General features: G+C 40.3%; 2 protein-coding genes and 1 non-coding gene across 4 annotated transcripts in view; 1 reads left to right on the top strand and 2 right to left on the bottom strand.

Moving 5' to 3' along the window:
* Positions 1 to 18,385, bottom strand: part of trabd2b (TraB domain containing 2B) — an 88,632-nt gene extending 70,247 nt beyond the window's left edge. The window contains exon 1 of one of the 2 annotated variants that reach the window (XM_008336326.3): positions 18,146 to 18,385. The gene's annotated coding sequence lies outside the window, so the exon portion shown is untranslated. Of the gene's footprint in view, positions 1 to 2,926; positions 3,163 to 18,145 lie in introns of those variants that run through there. The other variant, XM_008336320.3, reaches the window with a different exon arrangement.
* A 498-nt stretch (positions 18,386 to 18,883) lies between these two features.
* On the bottom strand, positions 18,884 to 24,734 carry lpxn (leupaxin). The gene is made up of 9 exons (XM_008336355.3): positions 24,599 to 24,734; positions 23,885 to 23,970; positions 23,458 to 23,528; positions 23,002 to 23,098; positions 22,497 to 22,751; positions 22,196 to 22,369; positions 21,399 to 21,480; positions 21,167 to 21,315; positions 18,884 to 19,890 (listed from the first exon to the last, which is right to left on the bottom strand). Exons 1-9 carry the CDS (start codon positions 24,609 to 24,611, stop codon positions 19,624 to 19,626), a joined length of 1,194 nt encoding a protein of 397 aa, XP_008334577.1. The 5' UTR covers positions 24,612 to 24,734; the 3' UTR covers positions 18,884 to 19,623.
* Positions 20,143 to 20,233, top strand: trnar-ucu (transfer RNA arginine (anticodon UCU)). Its single transcript is given in 2 exon segments — positions 20,143 to 20,179; positions 20,198 to 20,233. It is a non-coding gene; the product is annotated as a tRNA-Arg (tRNA).
* Positions 24,735 to 26,251: the final 1,517 nt, after the last annotated feature.

The raw sequence follows: 26,251 nt of genomic DNA, 5'->3' as shown, positions 1-26,251 counted from the left end.
TTTTGCGCCCCCCCCCGGCCCCCCCCCCCCCCTACCTCAGCTCAACCCCACCATAGGTTCAGCATACACACTCAACACACACACGCGCGCGTACACGGTGCTGTTTCTTTTAAGAGCAGAGAGCTCGGCTCCACAGAGGATGACAGGTCTGCGTGAGTAGTCCCTCAGGAGAGAACCAAAAGGCTCGGAGTGGTGACTGAATGATCTGAGGATCTGAGAAGGTCCTGCAGTGTTTGGACGTTCTCTCCGTCTGCGGGTCGTTTATCAGTGGCCCGTGGGGCTGACAGAAGGCAGTTCACTATAAAATATTTAAATTCCCACTGCGTTTGGCTCTTTCTATTAAAAAAAAACACAGTGTCCACAGTATGTTGTAGAATTACCTATCTAATCCAGGTGTGGATTTCCTTTTTGTTTTATTTCTAAAGTTTCTGGGTTTTCTAAGTGGACTGAAATATCCCCATTATTTAGCCTGACCACATAGTGCTATTTGTTTCCACTTAATAAAATGCTACCAACAGATGTCATCTTTCTCCAGGTTTTTACACAGTGCAGCTTTGTCGATCCGAAGCTCATAAATATTATCATCATCAGAAATCAAGTTTTTCTAATATGCAGTTACAGAGTCCACACCTAGAACATTTCAAAACCAGGCTGAACTTTCTGAATTTTCTCTGCAGGTTTTCTTCTGTATCGTGTCGATCTGGTACTGTGATGTGATGTCAGGAGTTCCAGTATTTATTGTAAGAAGAGACTGTTTCAGCTGATAATCCAGATCTGCAGAGCAGGTGGCAAACCATACACACAGTGGAGCCAGGTCAGAGGTTTGTTTGGTTAGGATTTCAGCACAGCCATTCCATACAAGTATAGGAACCATTTTTCAAAGGTTGTCATGTGCTTCCTCCACAGCAGGGTCACATTCATCTCTGTCGGCCAGCGTTTGACAGCCCCGTGGTACATTGTGCAGTGCGAGTCCAGAGAGCGGCACAGGGGTTCAGGCTTGAACGCATGATTAATGGTTACAAATAAACACGTCTGCATAAAGAAAACTGTGAAAGGTGTTTTATTTATTTCTATTCTTCTGCATTCCTTATGATGTGTCCATGCTGACGTAAAGCAGGAGGATCTGACATAAACTCTCATGATGAAAGAAAGAGCGGCCCCTCTCAGTCGGGTCAGCGGTAGACTGCTGTGACCTCGGTTATTGTCCAAGTGGCAAGACGTGTGACAGAGACAAGTAGGGAGGGAAATGTATCATAGAGACCCCTCAGACTAGCTGCTGGGGGCCTCTCACTGCAGCACAGTGGCAGACGGACCTTGGACAAGCCACTCTTTGTCCTCTGCCATGTCCTCCACTCCTCTTCTCACCACTCTGTGCTCACTGCGGTTACTGGGCGGCTTTGTTAGAAGCTGCCCGTCGTCGTGCACCCCTTGCACTTTCACTTCAGATGAGGAAGATTGGCTGTTTGTGTTGAACGTCTTTGATCAGCTTGTCCTTTAACACAGTTTCACGTTGTAAAACTCTGACACCCCTGCCCTCTGACCCTTGACCCTGTCTGTTTTTATTGCCTGTCATTCGCCACGTTTTGATTAGCAGAAAAGCAAATATCTCCAATATTATTTTTTAATTTGTTTTTTTGCGTGTTGTCTCTATTTGAACCCTCCGATGGTTTTACAGCTGTGTTTTATATAACATGCCAATACCATACTAAGCTAAGCAATTCCTTTTTAATCCATACTTTGTTTCTCTCTGCTTCTTCCATTCATAGCTGTGGCTCTAAGACAGGTGTGGGATCTTACTTTGTGGTTTCCTCTGCTCTAATGTGGCCACCTGTAGACGCAGGTACCTGCTTTAACCACACCTTGCAGAGGGCTTCTCTTTGAAGGAGTGCTTCACATTCTTGGCCAGTAAAATGTGGGCTTATGAGCGGCTGGCTGCAGGAGATTCCTGGACAGGGGCCAGCACTTACACCATAGCCCACGTATAGCAGGGGACGAAAGTAGACTTAAAAATTAATGTTCTGTAAGGAGACCACAGAAATGCTCACTCCCAAAACACACATCTGTGGAGGCATTAGGGGGAGAGAAGGAGGGAGGGGAGTTAAGAAAAAGTCATTTTAAAATGTAATTGAGGTACATGTAAGAGAGACCCCACTGCTCTCTCTCACTTTTTTTTCTTTTTTTAAAGTTGTTTTTTTTTTAAGTATCTCTATACTACACACAGCAAATATGTCCTGTAGGGACAGGGGTGCAGACAGGCCTCAAACACCCCACTAATGTCTCTGGCCCTGCAGCTCTGAGGATCCTGTGTCTACTTGTCCTTGTGGCTCCACGGTTGCCTGTCTGTCTGATGCTGTGCAGAGGTCCCGTCTGAGAACACTGACGGTTACTCCTCCCCTCTGCCCCAGAATCATTAGCCCTGTATTGGTGTATAATAACAGAGTCTCCTCTAGGCCCACCACATTACATGGACACACACTCATAAATCTTTTAAAGGACACACGGTATCTTGGGTATGGAATTCAATATGCCTTTGTTTACCGTGTACGCAGGGACCCCTAGTGGTGTAAAGAGGAATTAGGAATAGGAACAAATACAAACCAAATCGCTCCAACCAAATGTTGGCACATTTCTGATAATGCACTAAATCTATAAACCTACTCGGTTAATGATTTTAAGAAATTCAAATTCTTTTTAAATTTAACCTCATTGTGACTATATGAACCATCAATATTACGCAGAAATGTAGTATAACATGTCGTTGTATTCTAGATAACGGCTGCAGCCATAATAAATAAACAAATCAACAATTCTGCCACAGCGGCGACATAATGCACATAAAAAATCAATAATAATAATAATAAAATACCATTACAATTGTTACTTAAATACTAATACAATTGTGAGTAAAAGCAAGAATTTTCCTCACCAAAAATCCATCCTCCTCGTTTTCCTTAAGATGAGTTCAAATACAGATTATCCAAGCTGTTCTAACAACAGGTCACTTTCTATCGCCATCACTTCTATTGTATTTATTTATTTATGACACGTTTTAATTCACTTCAGGCTGAGAATGTCCGCTCAACAGAAGCAGGTGACACAGTGGAAACTTAATTTACGCGCGTGCAAGTCGTTAGATTCAGTTTGCTGGATTTTTTTACCATCCAATCAAATCATTCAAATCACCAACGTACTTGTAGGTGCTGCCAACTCGAAATCTAATTGGTTAAAAAAACTCAACCTGATTGCCATTCATTTTAGGCACCGAGTCTGAGGGCCTTCGGGCAGATTTCTATCTACCTGGCGACACATGAGGTTAAAATGTGATTGGTTGAAAAAATAAACTCGAGCACGTGCGACTGGAGGTAGCGCAACAAAGAGCAAAGCTGAGAATGAGAATGAATGATAACAACAGAATACTCTGTATAATCTTATAAATATCCATAATAAATATATAACAGTCAACAACAAACGACAACCATTGGGTTAAAACAGTGCATTTTCTGTCTTCCTTCCGTCTCTTCTTACAGCAGATTCACAAGAAGTGACTTCATCTGACTCTCTGATTTATTTCAGACATTTATTAGCCCAGATGCTAACAGGCATGACGACACCGTCTGAGAAATACAGTGGTCAGCCAAGATCCATCCTTGAAACCTTGAACGTCTCTTATCCTGCGTCCTGTTGTCCAAAACTGTCACTATTCCACCTGCTTGTAAAGTAAAGCTTGCCTTTTCACTTCTGAATAAAGGTCAAATTGAATCACACAATTAAAAATTTCGTTTTTAATGAAATGTACAAGCTGTACTGACTCTGTGACAAAGGGCTGAGTTGAAGGGTTAACCTGGAGGCTGAAAGTCACCGGTTCAAAGGGTTTGAATTTGATGGATATGAAGGAGTGCCTTGTGGCTTGAGGCAGCCATACTTCAGAGAAAGACTGACTGACAGTCTGTAAAGGCCTTACTGAATGGTCTCTGTCTGTTGTCTCTGCTCTCAGCTGGACTACACACACACACACACACACACAAAATAAAAAAAACAGAAGTGAAAAAGTGTAGCTCCAATATCCTCTGCCCTGCTTTGAAGATACTGAGGAATAATATTGACTGAGTCTCTGGTGAAATGTTATTGTGGCTTTCCTTTCCGGATGTCCTGGGAAAAGGGGTAAAGAGAGAGTCAGAAAGACGAGGAAGGATAATATAAGGAGGTGGAATATGTCAATGAATGTCAGGAAGGGGGTTCAAATGAATCTGCCGTAGCCCAGCTACATCAGGTCATGAGGGGGGAGAGTCAATATGTCCGCCAGTGTTTGCTAAACCTGCATGTAATGATTTAGATGGAGTTTACAGACAACAGCTTTGTATTAACGTGATTTCTACACTCCCTCTCTCTCTCTCTGTGTCTCTGTGTCTCTGTAGGGTTGTCCCCTGTGGCACATTGACACATGCTGAGGACGGTGATCTGTCTATCTTCATCACTCAGATTAAGCAAAAGCAGATGAGGAAAGATTAGAGGAAGAGATAGAGCAACAGAAACAGTCAGAGCCAGTGGCCAGATCATTGTTGTCATCATAATCCTGAAGATAAAAGTGAGAGAAGAATATCATTTTTAAGATAATGAATCTGTGAGAGATTGGAACAAAATGCATCTGTGTGAAGGGGAAATTATAACACTTTAAGGATTTGTGCACAAGTTCAAAATAAACAGTGTGGACACTGTCTGAATGTAGAAGCAAATGGTGGAAGAGGAGAAAAGGACATGACAAAGAAGAAGAGTGAAGCTTCTGACACTATCATGTTAAATGACCTGGTGCTGCTGCATTTCTCTAGACATTTAAACCTGAGCTGGTTTAACTCAGGAGTCATGTTTTAAAGGATGCAGACCAACTTCCTTTTTGCAGCAAGAACATTTTTTCTCTTAGTGTTGACATGACACACATACCTACCCACTCCAACAATAATTCTGGGCCTGACTGACTTCTGGGGTCAACAGGTACAGACACTGGTTTCTGTCTCATTGATGGTTTTTCTCTGTGAACTTTGACCTTGTGTGGTTTGTCTCTACTTCCTCTGGTTTCTAGTAGCAGCACCAGAACCTGGTAACTGGTTCAGTTACCTGAAGACTGGAGAGTCAGTGGTAGTGGTTGTTTGTTTTTTAAGTGTGACACTAAAACAGACTGACAGCCTGGGATAGGCATGGGCAAACTACGGCCCGGGGGCCAGTTGCGGTCCGTTGAGCTTTTTAATCTGGCCCACCAAACTTGTCCAAATTATATATTATTTATTTATATTATTATTGTACTTCTGCCTTTTCCTTACAGTGCCAGCATTTCCCCACTGAATGACAGAAAAGTCTAAAAGCATATTAGCAATTTAGCCTTTATTACAATAGATATCTATATACATATTATATTTTTATATAAAATCATATTTTGACTGAGATTGTGCAGAAATGACAGTGTGGGTGAACTCTTTTAGTTCCTGTCTTCAGAGCGAGTCATTTCACAGATATAATGAAGAACAGTAGTCTAATCTAGATGCAAGAAATGCATGAGCTAAATAATCAGCATCCCCCTAAGACAGAATGTTTCAAATTCCCATAATTCTGTGCAGCTGGCCACCCCCGCAGCACTGTGTTGGTTAAAGGATGTATCCTGGACTACAATACCTCCAAGGTCCATTACAAAAGAAACGAGGGCCGAGGTAATGCCATCCTAATGTGATCAGATAAGGTTTGTGTTACATTTTTGTGTTTACGTGAAATCACAGCTTTGTCTGGATGGAGCTTTATGGTGGAAGAGTTTCATTAACAACAACTAAAGTGGCAGCAGATGGGTTTAAAACCCTCTTTGTTTTAATTCAATTATATATTTAAGTCTAGTCCACAGTGTGTACGATGCACTGGACCAATCTGTTCGTGGTTATACCAGTGTGTATGTGTGTGACTGCAATATTAAATGTCTCCTTCGGGCATCAGCCCAGTATGCATGTAATTCAGCAGTTAAATGAAACAAAGAACCAATGCGTTTAAAGCCATAGATCTGCAGACGTCAAACTAAAGGAATAGTTTTGTGTAATGGAAAACACACTTTAGTCTGAGGTTTTCTCCACAGTGTCATTCACCTGAAGGAGACTTTGTAAACATCAATGTCAAAACATGCTCTGCGGATGTGGACTCAGTGAAAATGGCTCCTGTCCTGAGATTTTAGGCAAAGAAAACTTTTGATCATAATGTTTGTTTTTCTCTTTTTCACAAAAACACAGATTTTGTTCTTCACATAGAGCCGGGGTTTTTATTCTGAGGGAATCTTAATGCTTTCACATCAAAGCTCTGGCCGTCATGGTAATGCCGTGATGTGCTGCGCTCTTTCTTACTGATCATCAGTAATTGTATTTTCCATAGTAGGAACCCCCTACTTATCTTCGCTCTCATTCTACCCCATTTACCCCTGAAAGCCAAAGCAGAGGAGGTGGAGGAGTGAAAGGAATCTTCCTGCTGTGATGGAGAAGATCCAGCTTTTGCCTATTCTAATGGTAAAAATATGATATGGAGAAATAATGATATTTTCTTTCTTGTGGCACAGCTGCAAAGCACCGAACAATAGGTGAATTTAAATTTCCATAACATTGACACAATCACTAAGTGAAAATACAGCAAACAGATTTTGGCCTTGAATCTGGAACACTGGTGATCTGGAGAAAAGCTACAGACATTAATGCCAAAAGCAAAGGTTTTTGTTCCATATTGTACATTTATACAGGATCTATATATATAAAAATATATATATATATATATATATATATATATATTTCCGACATACAATACGTTTTGCATTTTTATATTTACTGTACACACACAATGACAAGCATGTATCTAATGTTACTGTTTCTGTGTGTACTGTTCACTCAGAATGAAGTACAAGGCTTCCTGATTACTACTTAATAAATTCTTTGCACCACATTATATAGAAATTAAATAATGGAACACAGGAAAAAAGAGAATGAACGGCATATTGGAAAAGCCGTGGAGCTGCACTGTCAATATTCAGTATGTGGTTTATCACACAGGGGGTCACAGAGGCTGCCAGAGCCAAATAAGGTCTTTTACATGGAGTGTGCAGAGCAGAGCATAAACAGCGTGTGTTGTGATACCATTAAATCAAATCCTCCGGTCTGCAGCAAACATGAATTTCAGCCTGAAGGATCAGATGAGCTCTTTCTTAAGTCGACAAAAAGATCTGGATTTGAACTTGACCTTCTTTGAAGACGGTCATCTGCTCTAATGAGGTCCTTTGAAGATTATCTTATTGTCCGAGGGGCTTCAATGCCACATGTATGGTAAATTCATCACATCAAAGCTGCGTTGGTAAGAAGATATCGTGCTTAAACATCAACAAAGATGGGAAGCGTTGCTCCAACCACTGTCTGGCCACATTGTTGTTTTACACGGTTCTCTCCTTGGGTTCTGTGATGTGAGTTTGTCAGAGTGAAACCAAATCGTGGTCTTGTGTTTAAGTGAGGGCAGCCATGTGGAGAGTGCAACTCTGTGGGAATGAAATATTATCCTTGTTTATGCTGAATTTATTTGTGGAAGGACAATAGCATGTTTCTTTGTCAGTCTGCAGGTTGACTGCACCCACAGACCGTGGACCGTGTGAGTAGTTTTACAGACGTTCAATCTAAAAGATCGGACAACCTGATCAGGAAAGCTCGCTCTATTATTGGCTGCAAAAAGGAGAGATTCTACAAACTTCTGTCAAGCGTAATTTGAACGTCCAGTCGACAACTCACTGGACACTGCTGCCATACTGACCGTTACAGATATGATGAGGGGCCCATTTCTGTAGGCATTGATATGATGATGGCTTACATTACCATGTCATGTGATTAATCTGAAAAAGTCATTTGACTCTTTTTCTTGTCAAAAGTGTTTCTTCTTTGGTATAAAACATTGTTTAAAGTTATAAAAAAAATATTAGAAAGTGTTGCCATTCACACCTACACAGCTAGTCAGGTTAGCACCGTCAACATCTCTTTAATCTCTAACAATAATTTAGAAAATAGTTTGAGTCGTCACGCAGAGTCCAGCAGTTAGAGAGGAAAAATAATGTGATAACCCATTACTTTATAGTCTAGCATAATGTTGTTTTGGTAACTAAATATGACTTTTCATGCTGCCCTTCCATCATCCACTCTATTCTGAGACACTGTTTATTTTTCCTTCACTTTTCCTTTGGTTTCTTGGCTCTGTGTACTTTCAAGATCAATGAGCGACTCTGTAGGACTTGGCTGGTCTGCTCCCACAAACCCCCCCAAAAATTAAACTCATATGTTGGTGCGGATGTACATTTGTCTCAATATGAGACATGAAGAAAGGTAGGGGAGAGGGCGAAAAAGGAAAAGAGGGGGAATTAAAGGTGAGACGATCAGGAGGAAAGAGATGGAGAAAAATGATGGATGTAAAGAAATGGAGAAAATCAGAGAGGAAGATGATCACGTTTGATTCATAACTGTGTACAAGACTCGGACATGAAGTCCTACTTTCAAAGTATCTCTGTGTAAGAGCCTGGCTGAGCAACACACACACACACACACTGCTCTATCACTCCTTCACTAACACACTGAGCTGTTCTCAGATTTGATGGGAAGCAGAAGACCTGTCAACAGGCCCGGAGCTTGTCAAGAAACAGGCTAAGCTACCAGGCTACCCCGCTACACACACCCTCACACACACACATTCAGAAAATATTCATATGTATATGTGTGGAAATGTGAGGTGTAGAAGATCAATAAATAGATGAGTTAGAATCTGGAACGTATATCGAGTGGAGCCATATCACACACACACACACACACACACTGCACAGCTTGACTGTGCACACAGAAAAATACACAAACAGTCTGAGTGGGAAAGGACTGAGAGGTAATTTTCTGCTTCTTCAGCTGATCCTGAACATGTGTCAAGGCCGTACTGTAAGAGACTGAGAAAAGAAAATACACCGACTTCTTCAGCTCCTCTCACTCTGACATGTATTTACAGCTCTGCCTGGAGCCCAGACGCAAACTCTGCGGTGTGTGTGCGTGTGTGAGAGAACGAGAGAGAGAGAGAGAGAGAGAAACAGATATGATCAGCAGCCACTTACCATAGTAATGCTAATTACATGCAGTAAAATACCTACTTAAATACACAACTGCCCCATTTGTAAATATGGTTCATTTTTGTCAAACCAGCCTCAAACTCTTCTGCTCAAGTCCTTAAAGAAATTTTACTCTGTCTGAGAGCTGAGGTCAGAGTTGAGAGAAAAACATCGACTTTAACTTTAAGTTTAAGCAGTAGTGAATAAATACATTAATAATTGAATAATAATAATACATTAAAAAATAAATTAATAAACAAATGTTCTCATCTAAATTGAACCATGGAGAAAGATTTGATCACCAGTGGTTTATTTTATTTTATTTTATTTTATTATCTATTTGTGTTCATCTATGCATTTGTTTGATTATTTGCCTTTTTGTTCAATTGTTAATCTAAGTTATTTGTTCTTTTTTAATATTATTAAATAATAATGTGTACAATTTTAAATCATGGAACTTAAAATATATATATATATATATATATATCTAAGTTGCATTGAGGCTTGATGTTGAACCTAAAAGTGTTCTTTAAAGTAAGAGTTAAACAGCAGATGAGCAACAGAATAAAAGAAAGGGCAGGTTCGTAGTCAGCTGAAGTTAGATGTCACAGATGGATCCTTCTACAAATCCACAAATATTCAGTGGTGGGAGAGGAGAAGGTCTTGGGGTCTTCATTGTCCGAGAATTTGTGGTTGTCTAACATTTCATAACCAGTATTGTAAAAATATTCTTGGTTTCCCCGGAGTAGTAAAACTGCCAGGCAGTATTACCACAATAAAAACACAAATTTACTAAATTCTAGAGACCTCTTTAAGGTCCTGTAATTGCTTTGGTATCAGACACATCCTCTAATTCAGTTTGCAGTAAATGTACTTTGAAGGCCTCTGATCAGCAGAGTAGTCAAACAATCTGACATGTCCTCGCCGCCAAAAATCAAACTTCCCATTTTAATTTCCATAACCATGATGTAAACAGATGAGTAAAGTAGGCTAAAGCTCGTCTATTTATTTATTCTTTGACGTGACCATGCTGACCACTGAGGCTTTACAGAGGCCTGATGAGAGCAGACTGTCTGACTGTATACAGCTAAGGCATATATTACACTCTGGGGATTAGAGGACTCACTCAGCTCACTCTGTAAGACAGTGGGTTGATTTATGAGCTGGAGCTGACCACCACAGTCTACCTGGTCAAGGCACGGCACCATGATTAAAAGTCCAATCTGAGCCGATGCTGCGGCCACAGATCACTTTGTTCTGATTAGGTATCAGGAGGATGTGAAGTGAGGGTGACAGAGTAGTATTTACAGAGCAATCTGAGACCAGCTATCACTGTGGACGGGACGCTGGACTCGACTGGACGAGTCTGCGCGGCTCGTTAATAATGAGGTTGGTGGAGCAGAATATACAAATCAGAGGAGCTAACAGAACAGAGTCTTCAACAGAGTCCACCCATCATTCCATCCATCCATCATCCATCTATCCCTCCCTCCATTCATCCACCCATCCATGTACGATCTCATAACTGGGCCACATATAATCTAGAGACGAACAACCGTTCACACAACCATTCACACTTTTTAGAGATCCAATGAACCTGATTCCCTGATGACCATGTTTTGGGGCAGAGGGAGGAAACCAGAGTACCTGGCCAAATCCCACACACACACAGGGAGAACGTGCAAAGTCCTTACAGAAAGATGGACTAGTGAACGTGGGCTTGTGGGAATTTGACAGTAACAGTGAGAGTGGCAGAGAAGAATTTCTTATTAGTATTTGTAGGTGGGGATGAAAGGAAACAGAGGTGGCATCAATACCACCAGAGTTAACCACGCCCACTTCAAAGCCGGACCAATCACACAACAGCTGTCGAATGCCGCACAGGAAAAAGGTTCTGCCCTGATGATGTGGCAAATATTAGGCTGCTAGATGTCATACCAGGTCATTTCTTTTCTGAGTTTATTTTATAATAATGTTAAAGCTCCCATCACAAAACACCTATGTCATCTCATGTCACCTTAGGTAATCTTATCTCAGGTCATGGGTGAAACGTCACATCAATGTCAGTCAATGCAGTCAAAACTTAATGTGAAATGATTTGTGGTGTGTACTAAGAGATAAGAAGTCAGGTCAAGACCATTTCAAAGTTTATCCTAACATGAGAATCCAGCTGCACGGACACAACTTCATCCAAAGACAGAGGCGATGCAGTCCCTTTCATTGGACCCTGTTAATAACCACACACCTGTGTTCAATTAGCTGTGAACAGGAGATGGCAGCCTGATGCCTCCAGGGGGCTACAGCAGCGGAGCCTGCATGATATTAGTGTTTGAATGACTCTTTCTAGATAAGAGATTGATACGATATCCCTAATTCTGGAGAGAAGTTGGAAGAAATTTTAACCTGAAAGTGCAAGATGTCTGCAGTTAAAACCTCCATCTGGTGCAGGGAATTCACCCTGTGTGTGTGTGTGTGTGTGTTGGTAACTTTGGTTCAGCCAAATAAAATGTTAATAAGGTACTGGATGACACTGAAGCCACCAGTGTCTCTACTACTGTTGCTACCGCTGCTCCTCTCCCTCAGATCCCTCAGATAAACGATCACATCTTCACTGTACGCCTCTGCTCTCTTCACATCCTCCGACATCAAACGTCACACATGAAAGCATCTGCGCTGGAATGAATTTCTCCTTTAAAATGTGTTTCTCATTTCATGCTTTTATCATATCACTGGACATGTCCACATGCAACTTTTGTTTTGAAGATTGTGGATTCAGAGAGTAAATGAGCCACAGAGTCGGTAATTTGAGCTGTAATCCCACCATAAGCCCTGACAGAGACTCGACTGTTTAGTGGAAACATTTCCAAATCCAGACTTGGTTCGGAGGAAGAACGTGAATAAGATGTCGATAAAAATGACAGAGTAATCCTGCAGTTCCTCGTTGCCCTGGCTCTGTTTGTTATTATGTGGCTGTGGTGTGTGAGAATCTAAAGAGATGTACACGGAGACAGGAGAATTTAACTTGGTAAACGGAACAAACTTGAATTTTAAAAACAATCACTGGGGATCAGACTCAGTAATCCTGTAAAGAAAATATGGATTAAAATGAAAGGATTCTGTCACGAATATCTGTCAGGCAGAAGGAGAGATTCAACTCCTAAGAACCATATGTTGAAAATGTAAATAATATTTTCAATTATAATTTACTATTATTTATTTTAATATTTAATAATTATAATACATTATGAATTCATATTAATTATTTTATAGTTAATATACTTGTATTATTAAAAAGGTAAAGTAATGTTTAAAATTGAAAAAAAAAATATTTGGGATGTCCGATATGCTGATAATGTCCAAACACTTAGTAAAGTAATGTTTAAAATTGAAATATGCTGATAATGTCCAAACACTTAATTTCCAATTCCGATATCAACCGCTACCGATCTAAGCAGCTGTTTGCAGCACAACACTGCACAAAAAAGTTTTATGATGATTTTTCTTTCAGGTTTATTTTGATTGACCCTTAGGATACACATGCAGCAATGCTCTTTTGTTTGTCTTAAATCAACTGTTCACCAAACATTTCTGTGTTCAAACATACATGTATTCCTGGGAAATCTTAGGTACATTACTGCCACCTACTGGGCTGGTGTTTTTAGTGAATTTAGTGAATTGACAAATATAAAATTTATTGGCTTGTTCAAAGTGTTTGTCTGACATTAATTTACAATGAATAACATCTCTAAGTCCAAGCCCTGGTCCAGATATATTCTCATTAATCATCTGGCTACACAGCAACACCAACATCCTGTGCTTCATTTTCATATTCAATGTCTGTTTTATTTTATAACATATTGTATGACTAGATTTTTTTGTTCGACATGACGTTTTCTGTTTTAAAAGTTCATCCTTCAAGCAGAAAAAATATTTCGTTAATGGTCTTTGATGAAAACAGTGTCAGTGAAATTTCGGCTGGATTAATGATAAAAGAAAAATGTTTTCGCTCAGTCCATAAATTAGAAGCTTGAAACTAATAGGTTTTTCTCTGAGGCAAAGCTGAGTCCTCTCAGTCCCATTTAAATGGATGTTCTGTCAAACACAGCGAAGCCGAGGTGCTGGAGAACAGACACCTGTTAATGGAATAACTTTGAAGCATAGCTGAAGTGTGTACGTATGTGTGTGTGTGTACGTATGTGTGAGTGAAATACATTCTTGTCATCTGAGTATTTTTAGTTGACCTGCTGGACCTTTGTCTGCGGCCCAGTCTTGTGAGCGGCTGTGATTTATCAAGCAGCCAGACCTGATCTGCTCGCTGCGACGTTTCCAAGTCCTTGACAACCTTCTCAGCTGCTTTAAAACCCAGGAGGTCCTTCATCTCTCAGAGACAACACAGCCATATTGTGGCTACGCATCGTCATTTAAAACAAATCACTTAATGACCAATGCCGAAGCTTCTCCAGAGGGGGCGGAGTTTCCATCATATTCCTAAATGACCCTGAGACCTGGAGCCAAACTGTTTAATGTCTGACGACGATGTCAAGTTTAAATTCTGTCCTGTGTCATACAAACAATGTTGGACCGTAACACAGATCCACACGGCCCAGTCACACTTACATTCCTTTTTATAGTCCAAATCTTGCCTGAAAGTGATAGTATTTGAAAAAACAAACAAAAGAAACTATGTTACACGTTTAAACAAATACAAGAAAGATTTCATTGACTCAAATACTTCCATCGGAGTTATAGCCACGCCCACTACTCAGAACACGTTTAAACAAATACAAGAAAGGTTTCATTGACTCAAATACTTCCATCGGACGACGGTCTCTCTGGACATACTACAGACTGTGATAAACTGCACTGGACAGCCACACATGGACAGGATGGAGGAACATAATGAGTCTATCTATCATCCTGACACCGAAGGCCTGCTTACAGAAGGACCTGACTGTCTTATAAATCTTTTTCAGACCTTCAGCCAGTCTGTGGTGGTCGGCCGTGGTGCTTCACTACCTTTTTACATGTTTTTCCATGTTAACACGAGAGAAGCGTTTGGCAGCAGATATCACTGAGATCAGGCAGACATGCAGGTGTGGGCCGCTTCACATGGAGAGCTCAGCTTCACACTGTTGATCATCGGAGAGTGTTGGGAATGATAGTGACCTGACTGATGAAGACAAGTTGGCTTCATCAAGAAAGTCATTTCAAAGTTCTGGATACAGGATTTTTATACTATTGTCAACCACGTGTTGGACACAAATCACACATTAACAGAACAGAACATAAACTTCAGTGTGTTAGACCCTTCAGTTACACTGGTGATCTATTAGTGGGCAACAGTGTAGAAATCAAAGGGCCTTAAATATCTATCTATCTATCTGTCTATCTATCTATCTATCCATCTGTCTATCCATCTGCCTATCTATCTCTAATATTTTCTCATGTATCTGTACACACCACTGCTTTTCCTTCTTACTTCTATTGGTGACTGAGAATGTACGGTGGCCCCGAAGGTCACAACAAAAGGACATTTCAGAAAACACAACTAAACTTGAGAAAACTTCAGGGCCACAGTGGAAAATACACTCTATTTAAATTCTTCACTTCATGTGTTCATGTGTGTGCGTGTGGGTCTTCAACGTATTCATACTCCTGCGGGTGTATACGAGAGTGTGAGATAGCAGGGAACACCGAGTGTCCAGCCAAAGACAACAACAAGTCCGTTCTGGACAGAGGAGTCAGTCATGAATCAGGTGTGATACCTGGACCCAGCAGGAAGTAGGCGCCAAAACAAACACGAGGAGAAGTGGAGCCGGGTCTAGCTCAACTTTATTCTGAGTGGAAGTCATTTCTGGAGTGTTGAAATTGTCGCTTTTTCCGTTGGTGCTAAAAACACACACGCAAAGGCTCACACAGAAACATTTGTGTTTCAGACAGATACTGCTCCAGGCTCCACACTTTGGCTAACTCAGACAGAGGGTTATCTGATTGATTGTAATTGGTCAATAATTAATTCACACACTTAAGTCTCCAGTTTAACTTCACTCATATCTAGTGACCAATTCTCACCATAAACCATTGAACAGCACATCCTTAAATCTCCAGTCTGCTTTGAAATCTTTGTCCTGAGGGACTTGTTCCTCTGCTCAGTACCTGCAGTATTCTGTCATGCACAAGGTCATATTTACATACAAAATATGACCCAAGAACAGTGATCATCAACTGGTGGCCCGCAGGCCAGATCCGGCCCACCAAACTGTCCAATCCAGGCCCACGAATAGATACCAAAATTAACATCGAGTAATTTGAACAAAAATGTTCTTTTTGTTTTTGTTTTGTTTTTTTAGTTTATCTTAGTATCCAGTCCTTAATGTGTCGGTCCAGAAAAGTTCTGGCCCTTATATCTGGTGACCTCTGCCCTAGATCATCCTTGAACTTTCAAGTTCTTTTTTAAATGTTCCTCATACTTCCATGACATCAATGGCGTGACTGAAACATAACAATTAAACACTGAAACGTTAAAGGAAAAAACAAAAACTCGTTAAGCCAATCATTTCTTGGTGTAAGTCAGATGGCTGTTGGTGCGGATGTATGACAGATATTTCTCCTCCAGACTAAAGTATCAGCCTTTTCTCGGTGTAAGCGTTGCAGTCAACTGTTACATTCATCAGTACACGCTGTACACGCACATTCTCAGTAATAACGTTACAGTAATCTGAGCCGTGCGTGTTTTATTGTACCTACTGGAGCTGTGATTTCGAGCCGTCAGGACTGATTTGCAGCAGGACGTGTCTCCAGCTGGCACTTCTCATGCGTGTGCCTGTGTGTCCATGAGCCAGTGCACTGATTAACGAGCTTCTCTACCTCAGACTAATGTGACAGTTATAGGTTCAAAGTCCACGTGTACGGCTGGGTCTGCAGGTTAGCCCCAGGTCGGCCAGGTGTGACCCACAGTTGGGCCGCCTGGTTCTGGACCGGCCACCTCACCGTCCCCATCAGGGGTGGCCGAGCGGACACGGCTGTTTTACAGGAGGGGAGGTGAGTGTTGGGTTTCGGTGTCATGCAGGGGTAACGCAGCCCTGAGCCGCTGCCTCCCCTCTCTGCCTCCCCTCAGCACCAGTATCCATTAAGTCCCAGTATACTCCTCACTCCTGTTTCCTCCCCCACTGAGCTGGAGCTGCCATCTCGTGACCCACTCTTCCTCCAGACTGTTTGTACTCGGTTTCACTGTTGTAAATGTCACCTGACTTACACTCTCTGCCTTCTCACAGACGGCCCTTTATTCAGCGCTCTTTAAGAGGAACCGCGCTCACATTTCATGTTTTCTCATTTTTACTACGTGCCAGAGAAGGTTCCTCCTGTGCAGTCACTCAGACGTACAATACACTCTGAGTTTTAGGTTAGTGTCTCTCTAGGAGAGAACTCTGGAGAGCATGAACCCACAGGTGGAGGGGAATACAGTAAATCATGATCAAAATTAACAAAATTACTGTATTTTTCAAGATCAAGATTTAAGATTTAATTCAGGCTACAAGAGTCTATGCGTTATTCTACCACAGGCGTGGGGAAACCTTTTAACTCCCGGGCCACTATTGGTCCTAAAATCTGACTCTGTCAGGCGCAGATAGATGGAGCATTCGTGTGAACTAAAATGCTTTTATTATTTTTTACACCATCTATTGGAGAAACGTGGGTATTGCAGGGAAAGGGCAGAAGTATATTGATAATATAAATAAGTTATATAATTTGGAAAAGTTTGGCAGGGCGGATTAAAAAGCTGAACGGGCCACATTGGCCCCCGGACCTTAGTTTGCTCATGCCTGTTCTAGGGTCTTTTCTCTATTTTTTTTTTTAATTTTTCAAATATGAATCTGGAGTACCTGAATGGTGGTAAATATTCACACCTGTGTGTGTTGTGTTGGGTTTAGGTTGCTTTGAAAAACAAAACTCAGTAAAAATCCCCCAATTAGAATTTCCTTAGAGATTTTTATACTTATTTCTTAAGCTTACCATGTGTTTCTGAAGGTTTTCACATATCTAGGTCTAAACTTCTGTCAGGTTTATATCTTTAAAGACACTTGGGATAAAAACACCATTTAACAGAGTTCTGGCAGATGGTGCCGTTTATACAGAATTCAGTTGTGACGGTAAAACGCAGAAATGCCTGTTAGAACATAGAAGCCACTCCACTCTGTGGTAACGTGGGCTTTTACAGCTGAGCAACACGCCAAAGTGTCAGACAGGATCCAAATTTTGGTGAATGTTTTATGCTGGAAACTCTCATGTGTATTTAAACAAGTCAAACATTTAACATCACAGCATGTCTCTGAGTTCTTATGTAGTAATGTAACCAGAGAGCCAAATTCTTAGATTATTAAAAAAAAACTCACAATCTTGGATGTTGACTTAAACAAGAAACACTCACAGACGCTCCAGGATGCATGATCTACACCCAGCAGAGGCCGCGAGGAGCTGGTCTGACGGTGATGACAGCGTGATTTATGCACACCTCCGTTCCCACTTAAACACACATTTAACTCACTGGCCTGAAGAGAGGCTGAGGAGCCGCCAGCAGAGCTGACGGTGTTTATGTTAGGACACAATGAAAACTGGTGCAACCTTCCACATTTATGAACTGCTTGTGTTAGAGCAGTGCACACTGAGAGGGAGAATTTAACCAGAAATATTTTAATGTCTCTAACAGGAAGAAATCCTGATTAAAATTAAATATATAGTATGAAAGGATTATTTAAAAAAAAAACAAGTAAACATAACTTATTGTGCTAACTTATACCAGACGTTTACAAGGGTAGAACTCTTAAGTGCTGTTCTGTTGTGCGTCTGTTAGACACAGTTCAAAATAGTGAACAATTCAAAATACAAGATAGGCCGGAAGGTCCAACTTTTCTGCAGACAAAACACACACAAATCACCACGGGGTGACAAGACTACAGACAAGACTACAGACAAGATTACAGACAAGACATGAGAGACCAAACTTTTACCAACCTGAGTTTGGTGACCTCTCTGCCACAGACACTTCCTGCTCGCTGATTGAGAGCGACGCCCACAGGTGCTTCAGCTCGTCAGCCCAGGGTTCAGTGCAGCTGCGGAGAACACACACACACAGTACTGCTAGAACAACATAATCATACAAATCTATACAAAAATGCAAAACCCCACAAGTTCTCCTTTTTTTCTCTGTTTTCTGTTAGCACCAACATTGTACAGCATCTACCTTAGGTTTATATTGGAGTATTTCTGAGTTAAATGTCATTAAATGTAATATAGTATATGTACTATTACACAACATCTCATTGACTACCTTTTACTTATCTGCTGTGTTTCGTATGTAAATTCTAACTTCAACTAAAGTACTAAAGTGAGTACTTTTTGTGCTCAGCTTTATTTGCTACACTTTCCAGCAATTCAATTATTAAAATTGAAACAAAAAAACATGACACTACGAGATATTACAACATGTATTGAAATAATAAATAAGAAAACTATTGACAAACACACAAAGAAAGTAAAACGATATTAAATATGACTGAATATTTCTATCACAGTACCTTGGAGGAGAGTACACAGAAAGTAGGAAAATAATTAAAGAGAAAGAGTCAACGCTGCAGCAGTTATGGTCACACCGCTCCAATACAAGTTAGTTTGGCTAAACACGGAACGCTCTAAGTGCACCACACACCACCCCCACATCCATGGACCATGGACTTGAACATCAGACAGGAATGTTTTTTAAATAGTTTTTTTTTTATTTGAGATTTTTTTGTAATTTTAAATTCAGCCGGGATGCAATTACAAAATACCTAAGAAAAATAAATACCTAAAAGTATTAACTCAATTTCAAATCATTTTATGGCTAATCCACACTACAGTAGGTATCTGCAGAGAGGTCCAGGGCTCCAAAGATCTCCACCCTTGAAACCACCTTTGTGCTTCATTAATCTTCCGTGGGCCTCTTCATAAGAGGTCTCTGTGGTGTATGGAGAGGTTGTGTGATTCCACTGTGTTGGTCAGTCGGAATAAGAGGAGACCGGAGCTGGCGTATTGATTCCATGCCATTCCAGCTCCATGCCAACACAAGCTGTCGGGATAAATAGGACAAGTCTGTGAACAAACTGCTGTATAGTCGGCTGGGCCAAGTCTTATGGCAAATCCAGGACCAGTTATGGAAACCATGGCTGAGGCCCCCACCTCTCTGTTTTTCTTTCTAGGTTTTATGTGATCATCATTATGTGAAATCCTGTTAAATTCCACAGAACGTTCCCTTCATGTTATGACATACAGTATCTGCTATAACTATGCTGTTCTTGTTACACCCTGTTTATCATGGCCTTTATTTAACTAGTAGAAGGAAAAAAATAGAACCAAAAGTACATTCAGAATATATTAAACTATCAATAATAAACTACAAATGTTTTAGAATAAAAAATTGACACTGTGAAGCTACTTGCTGTTCCCCACACATCCTAGAGAAAGAGTTTATTGAAGCATGTGGAGCAGTACGGTTTCCCACTCTGCTCCTTGAAGATGCCTTGGCTCAGCTGCCGCAGACAGAAGGCGCACACAAAGTGCTCAGGGTGAAACTTGTGATTGAGAGCAGAGATGCAGCGGCCTGTGATGGGCTGGCCGCAGCCGCCGCACAGAGTGCCCTGTCTGGCATGGAAGTGCACGGTGCACAGAGGTCGGCCGTCCAACTCCATGAAGCAGCCGTTGGTGAAGGGCTTGAGACAGTCCTGTAATTTAAGGCAGAAGACGAGGCGTGGTAAGGTGACTCAGAAAAACAGACTGTAGAAGAGCACCGGGAGAACCTGGTGTCAGTCAAACTGTCAACAACTTCAATACCAAATCAATACTAAGAAATAACGTTAAAATGTCTACATTCTGTTCATATTCTTTGGACAGGCATTGGACGACATTGACATCTGGACACACGTGGTTCTACAGCATCTCTGCAAGATGGGCACTATATCAGACTCACCAATAGGGGCTCTGTGGCGCAATGGATAGCGCATTGGACTTCTAGGTAACACTGAAGCAGAAATTCAAAGGTTGTGGGTTCGAGTCCCACCAGAGTCGTTATGTTTCTCTTGCAATTGCATAGTGTAGTGGTTATCATGCCTTACACACATATCGGTCGTGGGTCCAAGCCTGATGAACACCTATTGTTGCCACGCCCCAATATCAACAGATTAAGACCTGTTGTTTCAAAACTCTCCTGATCTTTACTTTATTTTACCCACTGCACTGATAGCACTGAACGTTGGGAACTACTGCCTGCTGCTGAAAAAAGGTCATGGTTCAAGTCCTGGTTAAACTGATGATTTCTTTATGGAGTCTGGAGTTCATGTCCACAGTTTGGCCAGTTTCTGATGCGAGTTCCAATCATTTATAAAAGTCTATGTTAATATTTGTACTATCTAAATATCTCTACCTTTAAAGGCTGTAGAAGGGCTAGAAAAGATAAGAATTCTAAAACATAAAGTAACACTGCCTGTGTGATAAAACTGCCATCCTGCTGTGTAAAGATACAGACATAAGAGGAAACACCAAAGAGAGGTTTGGCTTAGGTTCTTATAGTTGGATCTGTTCCATTTTGAGCAGTAAAACTGTGTGTTTACAGTATTTATTTCACAGTATGATTTAGAGGGCGCAGTATTTAAACTAATCTTTAAGGGGCCGTAATATTCTTGAGTTGAAATTGTCTGAAAAAAAGAGCATTTCACCTTTAGCAGTTTCTGGAGTAAAGCAAAAATGGAGTTGCACACTCAACCTTTTTTTTTTTCACCAAATGCCACATGCAGAAGTGGGTTTGAGAAGAATGTAAAAGATACCCACACCGAGGAATATGGTTTCCTTGATTTATTTGCATCATTTCAACCACACTGTATTCATCAGGCATACGGTTTTCATCAGGCTTGTAGACAAAACGTTGCAAATAAAGCATATGTGTGGGTATCTCCGGCCTGTGTGCAACTCCGAGCGGTGTGTGGTCTGAACTAAGAGGCTCACAGCACAGACGAAGCATTCTGGGTGCCAGGTGCCATTGGCTGCATTCAGGTAGTTCTCCTTCACTGGCTCTCCACAGCCGGTGCACTTAGGAGCAAAGAGGTTGTAGAAGTCCTTGTGGCAGTACGGTTTTCCATCCTTCTCCAGGAAACCTGGTAGTATAAAATATATGTGAGAGAGACTCTAAAAGATGTGGTTTAAAAAGGGAAGATGGAATTGTGCAAAAGCCTGTTACCTTCTGGGCCAAAGAGGTCTCCACAGTGTGTACAGAAGAAGTGCTCAGGGTGCCAGGTCTGGTCCAATGCTGTCAGGATGTTCTGGTAAGGAACGGTTAAAAAAGAAAATCTAAACAGTTAGATTTGTGGATTTAACAAATCATAGACAGGCTGACAGTGAAAAAACAAAGTTGGATTAGTTATAATTAATCTGAAGTAACTACATATAATTGGTTAAGTCTGTAACACAAGTTCAAGTTTTGAGTTGTATTTATTATTGAATGTTGAATATTTCATAATTTAATCTATAAATGGTCATTTGGTCATTTAAGGTTATAGGAGATGAAAAAGAAAAGGCTCAGCTGTAACTGGGGAGACAGTCAAGTTATCATTGTTTCTACAGGGGTCCTCGGTTTACGACGTCCTCCACCTTCAGCATTTCGCGGTCATGTCGCCACCTCCCCATAGATTTCTTCAGAAAGTCTTGTTCCATCATTCCTACATACAGTGTTAAAACTTGCCAACTCGTTGTTACGAGAACTCGTTGATGAGACGGTGCGGACCAATATGTCATCATGCAATGTTATACAAGGGAGGCGGCTTTGTTTACATTTGCAGGTTGTAGGCTATACATTGGATTGTGCTACATTCACTTTCTTTCACTTCAGACTTATGTCAAAAATTGTGTTACATTTTACTACTATGTAAAATATGTAAAATATGTTACTTCATATGTTAATGGCCTTTATACTCTGCTTACATTTCTCTGTCTTTATATCATTGTAAAATAATTGGAAATGAAGTGCCATTTTGTCACCTGGGTTATGGGCCCCTGGCAATACGCACAGCGAGGTGAAAAGAGGCGATGGTAGTCTTCGTTACAGTATGCCTGTCCATCCCTTTCAAAGAATCCCGTTGTGCCCAGCTCTGCTTTACAAACCCAACACACAAAGTGCTCCGGGTGCCACACTTCACCCAGTGCAGTGATCATCTGGAGAAAGGAAATGATGATAGGAATGATTCTCATGTTGTTGAAATCAGTCAGAAATCAAATGAGATTAAAAAAAAGATATTTACATGACAGTATTTGGACACACTTAGTAATTCCTGACTTGTACCTTTCCCACAATGGATTTGTGGCAGAAAGCGCAGTGACCTTTGGCTGCAGTGCGAACACCAATCTTCTCCATGTCAGAGCTCAGTCCCCCCAGCAGGGCATCGATTGAATCTGTGATGGTACGTGTGCTTGATGCCTTTTCATCAGAACCCGCTCCATTGTTGCTCTTCTCCTTCTCCTGTGGCGTTTCTTCTGGTTTCCCTCTCACAGACTTCTTCTGGGTCAGTTGTGGAGGTGTTGTCGGGGCTGATGGATCCTTTTTTATAAGAAAAACAATATATAAATAGGTTTTTCGTTTTGCTTGTAACATGGTGGCAGATTTCAACAAGTCACGTCTACGCCTCAAAGGCTGTGTTGAGATACAAGGCTGCCCTCTGTAGGCAAGCCGGGGTTACTCCTCCTGCGTTGAGTTTTCCATTCTTAGTTCCTACTCACCATTTCGAAATATTTGGAACTACATTTATATTCTGAAGTGAGAACAAAAACATTACTGTTTGTATACCCACCTCCTCGCCCATGCACATCAGATCTTGCAAAATGGACTCCAATTCCTTAGTGGGAGAGTCTGTGGTCAAGGAAGATGCCAGAGGACCGGAGAGTTCACTGTTCAAAGTACAGCAAAGAGACCAAGATACATCATCATGAAAAGCTATTTGGTTTATTTTTACATGTGTGACGTTGCACAGGAAGTCAGACTGGTGCAAGGGATCTGAGGTGAGATAAGCTAATAAATAATAATTAAATTAACTGGTCTTTTAGCCCATATTTATAATATCAAGTTAAAGTTTTTGGCACCCTTATGTTAGAGTAAACTTCTAAAATAACCAATGTGTGCTCACATTTTTGTAAACAAAATACCAATATTAAAGGGAATTTTACTTAACGTTAGTTTAAGATATTACAACTAGTGCAAAAGCATTTATAAGTAGAAGTTAGGAGAACGTAAGGAGGTTGTGATTCACCTGTCGACGTTTTGTCTTGTTGGTGAAGTTTGATCAGTCTTGAAAAGAGTAGCATTATTATTGTCTGGTACCTGTGGGTATACACAAGAGAGTTTCAAGATGTTCTTAACTGAAATAGGATGTTAAATTTTGTTTGGTCAGAACACAGTTCTTGACATGAACTCAGATTTTTTTTAAATTGTATTTATGATACTTTACCTGTGAGTAAATATTCTGTGACAAAAATGTTGTTGCATTTACTTCCATTTTTTCTATTCTAAGTTAAGGTTGTTCATTACGTTTAGTAAATGGAAGTCCAATAAAGCTTTCCTTTCTATGATAAACTTATATTTCCATGCAGTTAATCATAGAAAACAGGTGCGTGAATATACAGTGGCTGTAGCTGAACAGCCCAGATTCTGGTGTGTACAAGTTTTGGTGTTGTTACCTCATGTTTGGAAGAGTCATTACTGCTGTTTTCACCAACACTTTGCGAAACAGCTACGTCGAGTGCAAGCTCTTCCAGCAGCAGATCTGTAGGGTAAAGGTCACAAATAATATAGTAAACCCATACAGGGAGGTCACTGGTGTATTTACAGTAAAACCACTTTAGCACATTGGTTTTTTTTTCTTGCAGGGGTTAACTGTTAAACACAGACATTTACAGTATAGTGCACCTTGAAGGACGGGGTTTGCTTCATGCCAGTAATCTTCCTCAGGAAGTGGTGAAAGGCTACAGAACTGAAACTCCAAGGCTACCAGTAACATTTTAATCAGACCTAATGATTTCCATTTTAAGAATGTCCAGAACAAAGCAATAAAACATAATGTAGGTTATTATTGCTTATGATGTTTGAGTGAAGAAAGTGCTCTGGTCGGGTGAATCGCATGGCTCATGACATCAGGTATCCTGACGTTTGAGGCAACTAACAAGTTTGTACCATTAGTTTGTTGAACGTTTATCGGTTTTTCACAATTCAATTTGCACACAGTGCTTATTATACTTGGCCTAGAGACATCCTAGAATGTACTTTTCAATGTTTCTTTATTTAATTTACAGATTATTAATGAAAACCTACCATTACTTCAAATACTAATAAAACAACAACGGAATACTGCGTATTAAGGAGCTTCAGTTGAAAAAAAAAAAAAAAAAACTTACCAAGTTCATCCATGTTGTGTCCTTCTGCTGTCAGACATAAAACTTGAAAGTGAGTTTTTTTGGTGTGTCGTTTCCTTCCCTTGCTTCTTGTTGCTACTGATATGACTAACCCCCTTTTCTCTTACGTGTCACTTCCTATACAGTGGTTTGTGTTCATTTGTTATGACAATGAAGAGATAGCTACAAATTATTGTTTGTGGAAATAAAGTGCAATAAATGTTGAGATATGTGATGATATTTGAGTGTCACTCCATACATGTCAGCAAATATTTGACTAAAAAAGTCTCAGTCTGTAATAATAATGTAATGTAATAATGTAAATATATATATATATATATATATATATATAAAACTAATAAATATATAAAACGTGTTTTCTGTTTCATGGTGAATTGAAAGAAGTCTGTTAAATTGCACAGCTACACTTGGTGATTTGTGCTGTATATGTAGTGTCATTGTGACTGTATCTTGTTGTATCTTCATTTTTTGTATAATTAAAATGTATATATATTTCTAAAATTTTATTTAACTTATTACGTTTTTTGTTACATACATATACTTCTCCATGTCTTTTGGGGATGGGACAGGACTACAAACTCAGACATGATGTCTTTTCACAGCCTGTGGTTGTTATGCAGATCATATAACTGTCTTTCATACTCTCCTTATGCAGAGTCAAATGTGATCCTTCATCAATATCTGTTGTGTTTTTATCTAGAGGGAGCCAAAGAAGACAGACAGATGTTTCTATATTCAATTTCTGCTCATACACATAGGAAAGCAGGGGTTGATCCAGACACTGTCAAAACTACTTTCACATGTCCACATTTAAACTGAGACTCAATGGTGGCCGTAGCTCAGCAGATGTTACACCTGGACGGCTGTGGGTTTGATTCCAATCCCGGTCAGTTATATGCCACCCCCCACATTGATGGAAAATTAGTGTAAAACTCTTTCACTGGCTTTTCACATCCTCAAAAACAGATTTAGCAACTTTCAGAAAATGTGCAAGCATGTGTCAACAATTGCTACTTAAAGGTCATGGTTGTGAGATATACAGTGTTTTTTATGGACAACCTTGTCCTTTTACAATGGTTATCCAAAAAAAAAACATCAATAAATAAGAAACCTCACACGTTTTAGACTGACCAAAGTAATTTATTAAATACAGCAATGTTATGTTGCATCCGCATTTCTTGTTTTGTTTTTTTTTCTTTTTCTTTTGAAAGAAGCTGGAAATAAATTAAAAGTAAATCAAATTCACTGTCACTGAGAATAGCTGCTTTATCAGATCACGTGTGTCTGGTCTGACAGGTTGTTTAACGTGAACGCGCACGCAGTCGAAGAGGGAAACTCCAGACTTAAGTCAGTAGTCTTTTTAACAATGTATGACGTAGCAACACACACGTATAAAAATATGTTATTTAGAACTGACGTCTTATTAAAGGTCAAAATTTCGTTGTTGGCTTAGGGCTGTACCCTTAATTCGCGGCGTAGACACCTGCTTTATCTCGAACCACTCTTGTATCAACCATTGTGCTTCAGACCAAGGGGAGATGGACTCGCTTGTTAAATTTATAATGCACAAAGCCGACTTCCTTCTGCATAATTACAAATTTGTGGTATAAGTAAAAATAGTTTGTGTACAAAATA

The sequence above is a fragment of the Cynoglossus semilaevis genome, chromosome 2, assembly GCF_000523025.1.
Source record: "Cynoglossus semilaevis isolate Cse_v1.0 chromosome 2, Cse_v1.0, whole genome shotgun sequence".
Classification (NCBI taxonomy): domain Eukaryota; kingdom Metazoa; phylum Chordata; class Actinopteri; order Pleuronectiformes; family Cynoglossidae; genus Cynoglossus; species Cynoglossus semilaevis.
Note: the sequence above shows the minus strand (reverse complement) of the source record. Positions and strands in the feature narration are given on the sequence as shown.

Bases quoted from the DNA above. Each gene is read 5' to 3' on its own strand.
- lpxn (XM_008336355.3), bottom strand. The intron at 22,752-23,001 runs GTGGGTATACAA...CTTATAAAAAAG, and splicing joins TGATGTGCATGGGCGAGGAG to GATCCATCAGCCCCGACAAC. The intron at 21,481-22,195 runs GTGACAAAATGG...GTTCCTTACCAG, and splicing joins GCCAGGGGCCCATAACCCAG to AACATCCTGACAGCATTGGA.